The sequence below is a fragment of the Melospiza melodia genome, chromosome 28 (assembly GCF_035770615.1).
Source record: "Melospiza melodia melodia isolate bMelMel2 chromosome 28, bMelMel2.pri, whole genome shotgun sequence".
NCBI classification, from domain to species: Eukaryota; Metazoa; Chordata; class Aves; order Passeriformes; family Passerellidae; genus Melospiza; species Melospiza melodia.
In genome coordinates this window covers 7,815,043-7,828,831 of record NC_086221.1, presented here as the reverse complement: position 1 = coordinate 7,828,831, position 13,789 = coordinate 7,815,043, and the positions used below count along the sequence as shown (strand labels likewise).

The 13,789-nt window shown below is 59.5% G+C and overlaps 2 protein-coding genes across 3 annotated transcripts; both read right to left on the bottom strand.

Moving 5' to 3' along the window:
* Positions 1-5,656: 5,656 nt before the first annotated feature.
* Positions 5,657-9,286, bottom strand: FANCE (FA complementation group E). 2 transcript variants are annotated; one of them, XM_063177962.1, is made up of 10 exons: positions 9,063-9,286; positions 7,963-8,572; positions 7,836-7,880; positions 7,491-7,568; positions 7,039-7,182; positions 6,836-6,959; positions 6,279-6,354; positions 6,084-6,150; positions 5,862-5,987; positions 5,657-5,755 (listed from the first exon to the last, which is right to left on the bottom strand). In XM_063177962.1, exons 1-10 carry the CDS (start codon positions 9,284-9,286, stop codon positions 5,657-5,659), a joined length of 1,593 nt encoding a protein of 530 aa, XP_063034032.1. The 2 variants fall into 2 exon arrangements, with proteins under 2 accessions (XP_063034032.1, XP_063034033.1); XM_063177963.1 differs by having other exon boundaries at positions 7,491-7,550.
* Positions 9,287-10,493: 1,207 nt separating this feature from the next.
* Positions 10,494-13,560, bottom strand: LOC134430457 (probable E3 ubiquitin-protein ligase makorin-1). Its single transcript, XM_063178150.1, has 8 exons — positions 13,083-13,560; positions 12,525-12,644; positions 12,142-12,428; positions 11,833-11,924; positions 11,501-11,721; positions 11,176-11,286; positions 10,962-11,085; positions 10,494-10,888 (listed from the first exon to the last, which is right to left on the bottom strand). The coding sequence occupies exons 1-8, from the start codon at positions 13,151-13,153 to the stop codon at positions 10,733-10,735; spliced, it is 1,182 nt and encodes a 393-aa protein (XP_063034220.1). The 5' UTR covers positions 13,154-13,560; the 3' UTR covers positions 10,494-10,732.
* Between the last annotated feature and the right edge of the window lie 229 nt (positions 13,561-13,789).

Genomic DNA, 13,789 nt, shown 5'->3' with positions numbered 1-13,789 from the left:
GCACCAGGAACCCCCCGAGAAGCCGGAGCGGGCTCTCCCTCGGCCCGAACGCTCCCGGGACACCGTTACCTGCCTGAGCTCCTCCCGAGCAGCGCGGGGAGACGCTGGTGCTCGGCCCTGTCGGTGCTGCGGGGCTCCCGCGGGGCAGAGCAGCCGCATCTGCGGCGCTCGCAGCGGCCGGGGCCGAGCCCGAGCGCAGAAGGCCTTTAAAGGAGATGCATGAGAGCGCCGGGAGCTCCCCGCGCCGGCCGGGGCGGGCGGCGGCGGCCGCAGGTGGCCGGGGAAGCGCTGCCAGGTCCCGCACCCGCCCCGGGAGGCGACGGAGCCGGGGGAGAGCGGGAGCGATCCCCGCTGTGACACTGTGACCGCGGAGCCGAGCCCCAGCATCCCCCTGGCAGCAGGGTCAGGCGGGGATCCCCTGGGCTGTCATGGGGGGCTCAGCACCAGAATAACCCGGGATGGCTGCTGAGGAGCCCCTGCAGCCCCCGGCTCGGTGATGCTGCCCAGGACCCCCGTTCCTCCCGCCCCTCTCAGCAGCCCCACCATCCCCCCCTGCCCCAGCCCCTTTGCTCGGATCCTAAAGCCGCTTTCTGTCCTCCCCTAATGAGCTTACAGCGGCTCGGGCTCCACCTTCAGCAGCTGCTGCTGCCCCCCCATGCCCAGGGACCCCTCACTTTGGGGGCTGCAGACCCTCCAGCCCTGCAAACAGCATCTCCAGTGCCCGACAGGCTGTGCCCAGGCTGTGCCAGAGCGAGAGCAGCGCCAGGGGTGACAAACCGGGGGGAGTGGAGGTGGGAGACCCTCGCAGAGACCCCCAGCTTCCCCCCCAGCTGGCACATCAGTGCCCTCTGCCCGGTGTCCTGGCATCCCAGGGCTGCTCCGTGGGGCACACAGACACAAGGACACAGCCCAGGGTCCCTGATGTCCCCTCTGTCCCCTCCCACAGCCAGGAGGGCAATGCCCCTGTTCACACCCGCCCCTGTTCACACCCGCCCCTGTTCACAACCACCCCTGTTCACACCCGCCCCGTTCAGAGACCCTCTACAAGCATTTACTAAAAACATTTACTAAGCATTTACTAAAAGCACGCAGCGGGTTTTAGGCATTCCTATTTTGAAGCTAAAGCGTGGGTGCAATGGGGGAATGGCAGGGCCAGGGCAGGATGGCACAGACCTGTTCGGAGAGCCGGCAGGGGCAGCTGCAGCCCCGGGGGTGGGTGGCACCATGGGCTGTCACCCTGTCCCCTGTCCCCTTCCAGCCGGGTCCCCTCGGGACCGCCCGGGGCACCCGGAGCTGAGCTGGGCTCAGATCTCAGCGCGCTCATCTGGATTATTCACTGCTGGGAAGGAAAGCTGCTCAGCCCGACACTGATGCAGCAATCGGGATTCACAGCTCTGTGCAGGGGCACAACCACCCAGCCCTCCCTCAAATCCACCTTTCTGTGGCGTCCCTGCCTGACAGCGACCTGGCAGCCACCAAGAGAGAGAGAACACAATTCTTGTCTTATGGTTAAAGGTTTGTAGTCAATAAAAATCCCCCCAAAACACCAAAAGACAAGGAGGAAAATTGCTCTTTTTATTCAGATAAAAAAATAATAAATAATATTCAGATAATTCAGATATAAATATATATCTGAATTACCTGAATATAATTTATTATATATATAATAGATAAATTATATATATAATAAATATATAATATATATAATAAATACTATTTATTATGTATACATATCATTCAGATAAAAATAAAAAATTATTATATATAAATAAATTTATTATTTATTCAGATAAAAATAATAAATAATATTCAGATAATTCAGATATAAATACATATCTGAATATTATTTAATATTTATTATATAATAAATAAATAAATATTATTAATTATGTATAAATATAATTCAGATAAAATTAAAAATTATTATTATGTAAAAATAAATTATTATTTATTATATATAAATATAATTATTATTTAATATATATAAATATAACTCTAAATAAATAAATAAATAAATAAATAAATAAATAAATAAATAAATAAATAAATAAATGTTGCCGAGCGTCCCCCAGAGGAGTTCAGCCTCACATTTGGGTGTCAGAGCTCCCAGGTTTGCAGGCAGAACTGCATCAGCATTTCGGGGATTACACAGGAGATTACCAGGCTGTTACCTGCAGGGAAAAGTGGGGTGACCCTGGCACTGCTGCAGGAGGGGAAACAGCAACAACCTGGAGCTCCTGTTTGGAGAGGGGCAGCTCCTTGGGGGATGAATTTTCAGGAAATTATTTTGAAATTGTTTTTTGATTTTTTTTAAATTATTTTCAGGCCATTTTCAGGAATCATCTTGTCATGAAACTGGTTCAAAAATCCCTGTGCAGGGTGTGGAAGCAGCACAGTGGACAGACGACCCATGCAACTGAATTTCCTTCAAAAAAACCCAAGAGCTACGAGACCAAAAAGGGAATTCCCCTCTGTAATGTGAAGTAAAAATCTACAAACAGAAGAGGAAGCAGGTAAGGAGCCACTGCCCATTATCACAAGTAAACTGGATGAAAATCACAGACTATCTGCTACCTCCAGCTAGGAAAGGTCTCAGACAAAGCTTCAGACCAGTCCCTTCCCCAGCACTGCTCCCGAATCGGGACAAGGACAGAGCCAGTCCCGGCACCCCCTGGCCGAGGTTCTGCTGATCGGTAAAATCTGACTGATGTTCTGTGCTGCACACCCCCCCCTGCGCCGTTCAGGATGGATTCTGAAGTTCTTGAAAGGGTCAAGAGGACTCAAAAGTGAAGATTTCTGTGCTGCCAACCTCCTTCGTTTGTGGCTGTGCGGGCGGGCGGTGAGACAAAGTAGTCCCACTCGGTGCTGGGAGCGCGGAAGGCGAAAACGCGGAGGGATATCAGATATCGCGCTGCGGCTGCGGAGGGATCTGTCGGTGCCCGGCTCCCCAAGTTCCGGCAGAGGGAGAAACGCGGAAGGATACATGCGAGCCGATGCAGTTTTCGCCTGCTGCGGTGCCGTGTATAGACCCGGTGGTGGCGGAAGCGGCGGGACAGGGCACGAGGATGCCGGCTGTGGCCGGACAGCGGCACGCAGCGGCTCGGAACCGGGACCGGGCTGCACCAAAGCTGCGGCGGAGCCGTGGAGATAGAACTGCGCATGCGTGCGGCTGATCCCGGAAGCAGCGCTGTGGTTGGATGAGGCGGCGCGGACTCATATTGCTGGTGCCGGGTTGTAGCAACTGCGCATGCGTAGGTGGCGTCTCTAGGGCAACGCGGGAAGCCATCATGGCGGGCGGGAGCGGGGGAGAGGAGCCGGATTGTAGCAACTGCGCATGCGTAGGCGGCGTCTCTAGGGCAACGCGGGAAGCCATCATGGCGGGCGGGAGCGGGGCAGAGGTGCGGGAACGGGAACGGGAACGGGGCCGCGGCTGCAGAAGGGAGCGCCGGCACGGCCGTGGCTGCAGGAGGCGGCGGAACCGCGCCACCCAGCAGCTCTGAACCGAGAGGCTGCCGGGGGGAAGGCGCGGCTCGGCCCGCCATGCAGCGGCGGCAGCAGCCACGGGCGGCGGCGGGGAACTATACTAAAAGAGCAAGGAGACATTAGAAAGCTGGAAAGGAATGAATAATAAAAACTTGGGACTGCTCACAGCCCCGACACGGGGCTACATGATTGGTCATCGAGTAGAAGCAACGCACAGGAGACCAATCCAAGATGCCCTGGTTGCTAAACCATCTCCAGCCAGCAGATCGTTATTGGTTCCATTCTTGTTCTGAGGCTTCTCAGGAGAAAAATCCCAGCAAAAGGATTTTCATCAAACACGTCAGTGCCAGGTGATGGCACAGGCAGCATCAGCTGACCGAGGTCACTGTGCCACCCCTGCCAGCCCAGGGGTCACAGCAAGAAGGAGAGGGTTCACCCTGCCGTCACCCTGTAATACAGAGCACCACAGAGCTTTTGGTTGGTTTGTCACTGGGCAAAGGCAAAACCAGGGCCAGGAAGGCTCTTGCCACAAGAGGCAAGAGGTCACCTCCACGCGACCAACAGCCACAGCCAGGCAGAGCACTGGGGACAGTGACACCGAGGCCACTTGGTAGAAGCTCTGCAGGGAAACTGCAAAGATCAGAGCCTGCTGCCTAATAAAGCCAGAAGAGCAGGCTCAGACCTTTGATGATCATGGCACAATTTCTATTTATGTCGTGTTTTGGGCAGCCCTACAATAGCTTCACTTTACTAACTCAGTGGAATGCAAACACATCAACAATCTGGCTCCCTGGAGGTTTCCACCCTCCAGCTAATGCGGATTTTGAAGCCTCATCTGTCCACTGCCAACCAAAAATAGCTTAAGAGATTCTTATGTAAAGAAACCTGGCTCTCAGCCTTAAGAGTGTCACCTAATGCTTCAGAGTTTCCTTCCTCTGGCTGGGATCTGAACATTATTGAGCAAACCCGGAGCAGTCACAAGTCACACATGCACATTCTAATTCTCCTTCTCCCTTTGGAGATGCTTATGGATTTTTAAATAGCTCCTGAAATATGCAATGCTTCAAAACCTCCACTGAAACCCCAGCTCTACCTGCCTGAGTTCTCTGTCCCAACCTTTTCTTCCCAGTTCTCAGACCAGGAGGTGCCTGGATGAGGTTTCCAGTAGGTACTTTCAAGAATACAGGATAGAACTTTGAGCAGTCATGTCACACAAGCACTATTAGGGCCACGAGCAGTGTCATCATCACCAGAAATGTGTCATACACAGCAGGGCCCCTCACAGGCCAGGCAAACAGGAAAGAAAGGTGGATTTAAAGCAGAACACTCAAACTTCCCAGCTAAATTCAGCTGGAATTCAGCTAAATGCTGCTCTCCTGCACCCAGAGATCTGTGAATGCCAGCAGATCAGACACACAAAGCAGCAGCCCAGCCTGCACCACTGCTTGGCCATGGGGAGGAACGTGGACGTGCACAGATTTTGTGCCTTGGAATGAGCTGAGGCACTTCACTTCAAGATAGTGAAGTAAATCCAGAATTATCAACTCCATACAGCCTCAAATCAATGTCTGTCCTGGCCCAGTGATGGGTTTTGGGCAGTAAGCAGTCAGGTGCTGGAAGCTCTCCATGGGCTGTGTCCTGCCCCCAGCACAGGGGGGGCCAGGTCACCTTGCAGAGTGTGGCAGGAGAACACGCACAGAAACACCTGGAAACACGTGGGCTGTTCATGGGAACGCACGGATTGTTCAACCAAGACCCCTCAGAGCCCCAGGAGCGAGGGGGGCTGGGATGGCCCTGCCCAGCAGGAGCCCCCTCAGACCGGGTGCTGCCTGGAGGCCCTGTGGGGAGCAGAGCCCACTCACAGGGTCCCACTGGGCAGGGAGGACCCGGCGAGGGCGGCTGTGGGGAGCAGAGCCCACTCACAGGGTCCCACTGGGCAGGGAGGACCCGGCGAGGGCGGCTGTGGCTGCTGCTGTGTCCTCCACACGAGGAAGCTGCCCCCTCACGATTCCTTTGGGTGGTCACCTGAGGAAAGGCAAAAATCAAGAGGAGGAAATCCACTGCCATCCCCAGCTCTGCACAGCCCTGGCATGGCAGGGGTGGCACCTTCTGCTTCCCCGCCCTGGGGCAGCCCAGGGTGCAGAGGCTGCCGTGACAGGGACCTGTCCCCAGCTCACCTGGCCCCTTCCAACACAGCCTGCAGGGATTTCTTCAGCACTACAGTGCTCCGGTCCAGGACAGCAGCCAGGCTGCTCCTGTGAGCTGGGCTCACCTGGGGTGGAGGCAGCACCAGCTCAGGGCCCTGCCTTGCCAGGAGCTCACCTGGGAGCTCTGGGCTGGGCCCCAGGAGCTGCAGGAACAGCCCTGGCTGGGCTCACCTGGCTCTGGTACGCCGTGAGCACGGCTGTCACCAGCCTGGCGAAGTTCAGGGACGTGGCAAAGGCTGGAGCCTGCTGGCACAGAGTCAGGACCAGCAGATCCAGGAGCTCAGGGGGCAGCACCTCCTAGGAAAGGCCCAGGGGCAGGTAAGGGGAGCGGGTCCTTGCTCCAGCACTGCTGGAGTCCCCAAGAACACCCGTGGGACAAGGTGGGCTCCTCACCTGCCGCCCCAGCACGGCCTGCAGGACTGGCAGGAGCTTCTCTGACAAAGGCACCTCCAGGACTTGGCTGCAAGGACAGTGAAGAGGAAAGGTGCTGCTCTGTGACCTTGCTGGTGCCTCCAGATGGCTGGAGCCATCCAGGCAGGCTGGAGAGTGAGGCCGAAGCAGAGCTGCCAGCCCTGTGACAGCCCTCACCTCAGCACCAGCTGCACAGAGTGGGCCTCCAGGCACTCCTCCACCAGCTCACACAGCAGCTTGGTCTGCTCAGCGCCTGAAAAGCAGCAGGGGAGAGCCTCCAGAGGCTGCCAAATCCATGGGGATGTGCCTGGCCCTTCCTGGCACCCCTTCACAGGAGCATGTGCCAGACAGGACAGACAGAAACCATCCAGTGCCCCCTCCTACTGCTGAGGATAATCCTGCTTCCCTTGCCCAGCTGCAGGAAGGGTTTGAACAGCTCCGGTCTCTGGGAAAAGGGGACACTGTGGCAGGGGTTCCCTCTCCTCACAGCAGCACAGGGGCAGCTCTGCCCTGAGCATTAGGAGCTGCCAGGAGGCCTCCAATCATGGAGGGATGGGAACTGTCCTTTGGGGAAAAAAATAAGCCAGAAGCCAGCCTAGCCAGCCCTCCCCTCCATCCGTAAACCCATCTCCCATCCCAACCCCCAAGTGTTCACCAACCCCAGGCCTCCATGGTTCCTGACATGTGACAAATGCCACCCCCAAACAGCCACAGCTCCCAGCAGCCCCGCACACCTTCCCCTGGCCCCTGCAGCACTGCAGCCACCAGCACTCGGCACAGGGCATGGGAATACTTGGAGCAGAACGACGTCAGGGCAGCCATGAGGTGTCGGGAGGGCGGCTGGGTGAGGGCCAGCACCTGGGGACACAAACGGCAGGAGGTGGGGACAGTGCAGAGGGGAGTGGGGAGCAGGACTCTCCACTGCCAGGGCACGTACCCGCCTGAGGAAGAGCTGCTGGGCCAGGATGGCCGCGCTGGTGTGGCTGAGGGCAGGGCTCAGAGGCAGCAGCCAGCTGCAGAAACGCACCAGGGAGGGCTCAGGGCACGTGGAGAGCTGCAGGAAGGAGCACAGCCCCTCGAGCTGGGGTGGCACAGGAGGGCATTAGAAGGAGCACAGCCCCTCGAGCTGGGGTGGCACAGGGGGGCATTAGAAGGAGCTCAGCCCCTCGAGCTGGGGTGGCACAGGGGGGCATTAGAAGGAGCTCAGCCCCTCGAGCTGGGGTGGCACAGGAGGGCATTAGAAGGAGCACAGCCCCTCGAGCTGGGGTGGCACAGGGGGGCATTAGAAGGAGCTCAGCCCCTCGAGCTGGGGTGGCACAGGGGCATGAGGGGCATTAGGGACAGCTGCAGGGCCCCGCAGCAGCTGCAGCAAGGGGTGCTGGGGCTCACCTGGCTGGGGGTGCAGGTGTTCAGGATGCTCAGCTTGGAAGGGGGGTGCAGCTCAGAGTGCTGGAGAGAAACACTGTCCTAAGTAAAGCACCAAACAAACCAAAATAGAAAATACAGCTCCAGGGCTTCTCCCTTCCCCTGTGTCTGTCAGCACTGAGCCCACGGGCAGCCCCTCACACCTGCAGGGTGCAGGCAGGTGTTGGTATCCCAAGCCCAGAGGAGGTGCCAACAGGGCTTTTTATCCCCATCTGTGAAATCCAGCTCCTTCTCCACCTCCTCCTGAGGCCCTGGCACCAGCCTGTTCAGAGCATCAGCTCCAGGAGAGGGACAGAAGCAACCACTTACACTGGACTCCTGCAGCAGCAGCATCTTCAGCCCCTGTCCGTGCACCTGAGGGAAATGAGATGAAGGAATGGGAACCAGGCAGTAAAGGCTCCCTGGCTGGGAGGGGACAGCAAACCCTCCCCAGTACCTGGACAAAGGACTGGACCTCTGCTGCCAGCTCTGTCTGGGAAATCCTCCTGGGCTCCCCAGCTGCATCCTGCTGGGAGCTGTCCTGAGCAGCTTTCTCTGTGCCCTGAACAGATGCATCCCCTGAAGGCTCCTCAGGCACCTCCTCTTCCACCTCTGCCACATCTCCACACTCCTGGGGCTGAAATGCCACCTCCTCCAGCAACCTCTTCCCCTCTCTCTCACTGTCCACCTCCAGGCTCTCCTCTGACACTTCCATACGCTCCCCACCTTGAGGCACAGAGTCAGGGGCACCAGCCTGCTTGCTGAAGCACCAGCTCAATTTTCCTTGTCTCTCTGGTTTCTTCTGGGCAATTTTCTGGCACAGGCCCTTGAGCTGCTGCTGGCACCCAGCAGACAGGGCAGTGGGATGTGGGGAGCTCTCCTGTGCACTTGGTCCCTGCTGGAGCAGTTTCCCCAGTGCCTGCACCCAGGGATCCACACGGGAATCCCGCTCCAAGGCCTGGAGCAGCTGGTGAAGGCAGTCCCGTGGCACTGCATCCCGCACCACCAGCAGCAGGGAGAAGAGGTTCCTCTGGCACAGAACAGGCAGCAGCAGCAGCCGTGGCTTGCTGGAAAAGGAGAGGTGAGAGTGGTCAGAGCAAATCCCCTGTCCTGAACCCAACCCACCCCGTGGAGCAGAGTCCCACAGCACCAGAGAGCAAGAGAAGGCACCTAATGCTTTTGCAGACACAAGCTGGGACACCAGTGGGTCACTGCTATGATCCCAGCTTCATGTAGGGGCCAGTGCACCAGGGAAAGTGGATTTTTATGAGGATTGAGGGCCATCGGTTGTTTCTGTGGATTTTTATGAAGACTGAGGGCCATGGGTTGCTTCTGTGGATTTTTATGAAGACTGAGGGCCATGGGTTGTTTCTGTATGCAGATATGAGGATGATGAGGATGGATAGGGCGAATGATCCTAAGCAGGCTTTGATGAGGCTGGAACAGGGGGGTAGTGGCAGTTTGGGTTGCTATTAGTTGTAGGTTGTGCACCTGACACCCAGAATTGTGCACCCCACACCCAAAACTCCCACAAAGCACCGAATTTCAGAAACTCACACGGCCAGGGTGTCCTCCGGCCCCTCCAGCGAGGGCTCCTCGGCGCACAGGGCCGCGGTGAGAGCCGGCCAGGGGAAGGGCAGCCCCGCTCCGTGCCGGGGCCCGCCCCGCTGCAGCGCCCGCAGCGCGGCCACGGCCCCCGCGGGGCCGGAGCACAGCGAGAGCAGCAGGAGGCGGCACGGCCGGGGACAGCGCCGCAGCCAGGCCGGGCACCGCGGCTCCATCGCTGCGGCCGGGGCTGCACCGCGCCTGCGGGACACGGGGACAGCGGGCACGGTCACACACACGGGGACAGCCGGACAATGGACACGGCCGGACACGGGGGACGAACAAAGGGAGCAGCCACACACGCGTCACCCCTCCTCCCAGAAGGCACCCCCACCCCATTAATCCCTGCCCTTATCCTAATGGGAACAACGAGCCCCATAACGCGCCCATTAGCACTGGGTGTGCGCCCAACAGCCAAGCTCACAGCACAACAACCTCCTCACCCAGCTCATCTCTACAGCTCCAACAGCCTTGTTCTCCGCAATATCAGCAGTCTCACTCCTAACCTTACTGTCTTCTTACTAACTATTCTAGAAAGGCCTGTGTTTTCGTACTCCTACTGAGCCTATACCTAGAAGAAAACATCTAACTCCCAATGGCACACCAAGCACATTCTTATCACATAGTTGACCCTAGCTTGACCGGACACGGCTCCCACTCGGGAGGCACGGGACGATCAGGACGTGCCTGTCCATGCTCGGTGCCTTTACCTCTCCCCAGCCGAGGATGCGGGAGAGCACCGGGAGTCCCCTCCGTGCTCTCCATCACCCCTTGGCGGGCAGCCCCGCGCCCCCAGCCCGGAGGGCGCCGCCGGTGCGGCTGCCCCCGGCCCCGAGCACCGCCCCGGTCAGTGCCGGGCACACTCGGGGCTGTCCCCGCACACTCACCCGCCGCTGCTCCCCGGTTCCCGCACACCCGGGGCTGTCCCCGCACACTCACTCGGAGCTGTCCCCGGTTCCCGCACACTCGCAGCTGTCCCCGCCGCTGCTCCCCGGTTCCCGCACACTCACTCAGAGCTGTCCCCGCCGCTGCTCCCCCGCTCCCGCCGCGCTCCGCCCGCTGTCCCCGCCGCTGCTCCCCGGTTCCCGCACACTCACTCGGAGCTGTCCCCGCCCCCGAGGCGCCGCTTCCGGCCCCGCCCCGGGAAACGCAACCGGAGCGCGCGCAAACGAGCTCATGGTGCAAATATCCCTGAAATTCCAACCCAAACACCGCCTTCCCCCCCCACCTCCCCCGAGGGTGCATCCCGCAACCCACAGATCACAGGCACCCGGAAACGTAGCGTTACACAGCTCGTTTTATTTCAGTATTCCCGGATTTGGCTAAAAAGAGTTTAAAACAGTGCCCCCCCTCCCCCCACCCCGCGGCCCTGTCCCCCCCGTGGATGTCAGACCCCTCCGCTGCCTGCCAGCACCCAGCCCACCCCACCCGTGGGGCAGAGTGGGCACCAACCAGGGCAAGAGCAGGGGGGCTGTGCCCTGAGTGTCCCCCGGTGCACCCATCAATGCCAGACAGACTCTTCCCCATCCCACCCCATCCCTGCAGCACCCCCGCGGCTGGAGCCACCCCAAAACAATGGCAGGAGTCAAAGCAGCCCCCAGGCCCAGCGCGGTCCCCACGGCTCAGTCGGAATCGCTGAAGTCGCTGAGAAGCAGCTCGCGGCAATAAATCGAGTGGCGAAATTCTGGCTCCAGCATGGACACGGTGAGCGCCCACTCGAGCGCGCAGAGCTCCTCATCCTCCTCGTCAGAGCTCTCCGAGGAAGAAGGGAGGAACACCTGCAGGAGGGGAGGGAGGATGAGGCACAGTCCCAGTGCCCAGCCCAGCCCCGGGATGTGCCACCCCACCTACCGCGGGCATCCTCTGCTGGCGCTGCCTGTGCCGCCGCAGCCAGCTGGCAGGCAGCTCGTGCAGGTAGATGCACTCCGATCTGAAAGGGCAGTAGCCACGCAGGAAGAACTTGCACCTGATTTTCCTGTGGGATGCCAAGCATCGTTGTGAGTGTAGCTCCCGGAGCAGCACGGAGCCCACAGCCCTGCCACCCGCAGCGGCGCCACGCACTCACCCTGTCCGTGCCTTGAAGCTGCTGATGAGCTTCTCCTTCTCAGCCACATCTGAGACCCAGTATTTGTGGGGGATGTAGTAGTTGGAAGGGATCCGGCACTCTGGGCAGGCCCTGGATGAGGGTGATGGGTGCAGTTGGGTGTCCCGAGAAGGGAGCATGGGCTCAGTACCCACCCCGGCCTCACCCAGCACCCCCATACGCATCACCACTCCAAAGCGCCTGTTCCCAAAGCAATCCCAAAGCCGCATCACTGGACCCAAGCAAGAATTTCAGGGCACAGAAGGGGGAACGGTGACCGCCCTGCCAGGTCCCCAAGGCCACTCACTTTATGACAGTGCTCTGGAAGGCGCGGCTGCGGCGCCACCTGCGGATGCAGCCCAGGCAGTAGGCGTGGCTGCAGTTGGGGAGGATCCCGAAGAGCCGCTGCTCGGGCAGCGCCTTCTCGTACACCCTGTCCATGCAGATGCCACACACCACAGCCTCACTGCGGGCTCTCAGCGCTGCCCTGGTGACCGGGGCTGCCGCAGCACCTGGCTCTGCAGGGACCTGCAAGCAGAGCGGCACAGCGTGGAACCCCCTGGCTCTGTCACTGCCCTGGCCTCGGGGAGCAGCACAGGGTGACAGGGGGTACCCGGCCACAGAAGACCCCAAACCCACCTTGGCAGGGTCAGTCTGTGTCGCTGTGTCCAAAACTGCCTTCTTGGGGCCAGAGGAGTCTGGCTCCAGTGCTGGCCCTTGTGGCTGGAAGCCTGCAGGAGGAGAGCTCTTAGAGGGGAAAAGCTCAGCAAGCAGGGTGGGCTCCTCAGAGTGCAGCTTCAGCAGTGACAAGGGACAGTCCTGACACTGCAGAGCTCTCCACAGCCCAGCCTGGCCCAGGCTTGGTCATAGGCAGAAACATGCACAGGCTACTTCACCATGACCACCCCAACCTCACCCCACTGGTCCCCTGGGCAGCTTAGCACCTACCTGAGGCACCCCGAGCTTTTGTGGGGACAACTTCTCCACTGATGGCCCCACGGGGGATGTTACCAACTGCTGGAATGCTCTTCTTGTCTTTCTCTTCCACTTCTACCTCCACTTTGGGGAAGTTGAAGGCCGCACATGTCGTGCTGCAGTCCATGGTGCACTGGGTTTCCCCGTGGTCGTGGTCCGTGGCTGTGGGCTCAGTGCCATGCTCCTGGCCACAGTGGCAGTGAGGCATCAGACCGCATTGGGCCCATACTGGTACTGACTCTTCCTGGATGTGCTGGTAGCTGGAGGAGCCCAGGGACAGACAGAGGGTCCCATCAGTTCAGCATGGCTCCTCCAGGCTCCCAGCCCACCCTCATGGCGCCGCAGCCCTTCCTTACCTGCACAGCTCTCCATAAAGGCAGAACCCGCGCTGGAAGAACTTGCAGACCCGGGCTGACTCTCGGTCGTGTGAGAAGCGGCAGCTCTGGCCCCGCCGGCAGAATCCGCGGGCAAAATTCCTGTTGGCCAGGGGAGGAGTGTGGATGGGCTCAGACCCTGCTCCAGCCCTGCCCTAGAGGCCCCCCCGGTACCAGCTCTGTTTGAGGGGGGATTTATTTTGGAAGCCCGCTCCCCCCGGCTGGTGTCTGGGAGCCCTCGCCAAGGGCAGAGCCAGGGGTCCTCCCACCCCCATCCAGCCCGGTCTCCTGCTAATTACCCATCAAAGGAAGGCCAGGACAGGGGGCTCTCCTGGGGGCTGGGGCAGGGAGAAGGGGGGAGCCCTTGGTTTGGGGACATGGCTGGAGAGCTGCCGCCCACCCCCAGCTCCGGAGGGGACGGGGAAATGGGGAGGGGGATCAAGGACATCCCAACCCACGCCCTACCCCCACAGCTGGGGCCCATCTCCAGCCTGCCTCCCCCAAAAGCTGCTCCCAGGCACCCCATCCTCAAGCCCTTACCTGCACGGGGGTCTCAGAGAGCTTGCCTCGGTCCTCAGCGGCCCAGACGCCATCACGGAGCCCACCTCCATCTCTCCCCAGCAGTGACGAGGGCTGGGCCCCCTCCCAGCGCTATTTATGGGTCCGGCTGGGATCGCTCTCCCCCAATAGCCGGGAACACGTGTTCGGGGCGGAGGACATGCCCGGGCTAGTTGATAGCAGCCGCTGCCGAGCGCTGTTTACACTCACTCAAGGACTCTGCAGCGAGCAGCCTGCAGGGGGGCACCACTCCAGCCCGCAGCACGAAATTCTGTGTATTCTAATTCTTTTATCATTACAATGCCCCTTCCTTTTCAGTCCTGTCTTTAACTCAGCCTGTGGATTTCACCTCTTTCTCAGCTCTCTCCCCCATCGCACTGGGAAGGGCTGGATAAGGTAATGCTGCCTGTTGGGGTAACCACACCGGGAGGGTCCCCAGCCAGGGCCCCCGGGACCCCTGCCCAGCAGCGCCACGGCTCGAGGTGCCCCCAGCTGAATGGGAGAGGCGGGGAGCAGCGGAACAGCTTCCCCCAGAGCGCTCAGGCAGGGCACAGGGGAGTCTGGGGGGTCTCCAGCTCCTCCTGGCAAATTCTCAGGTGTTCTACCACATCCAAGGACACCCCGGAGCTCATTGTTCCCCTCCTCGAGGTGTTTCCAGCTCATTTCCAGCTCCACCCCCAGCATTTGGG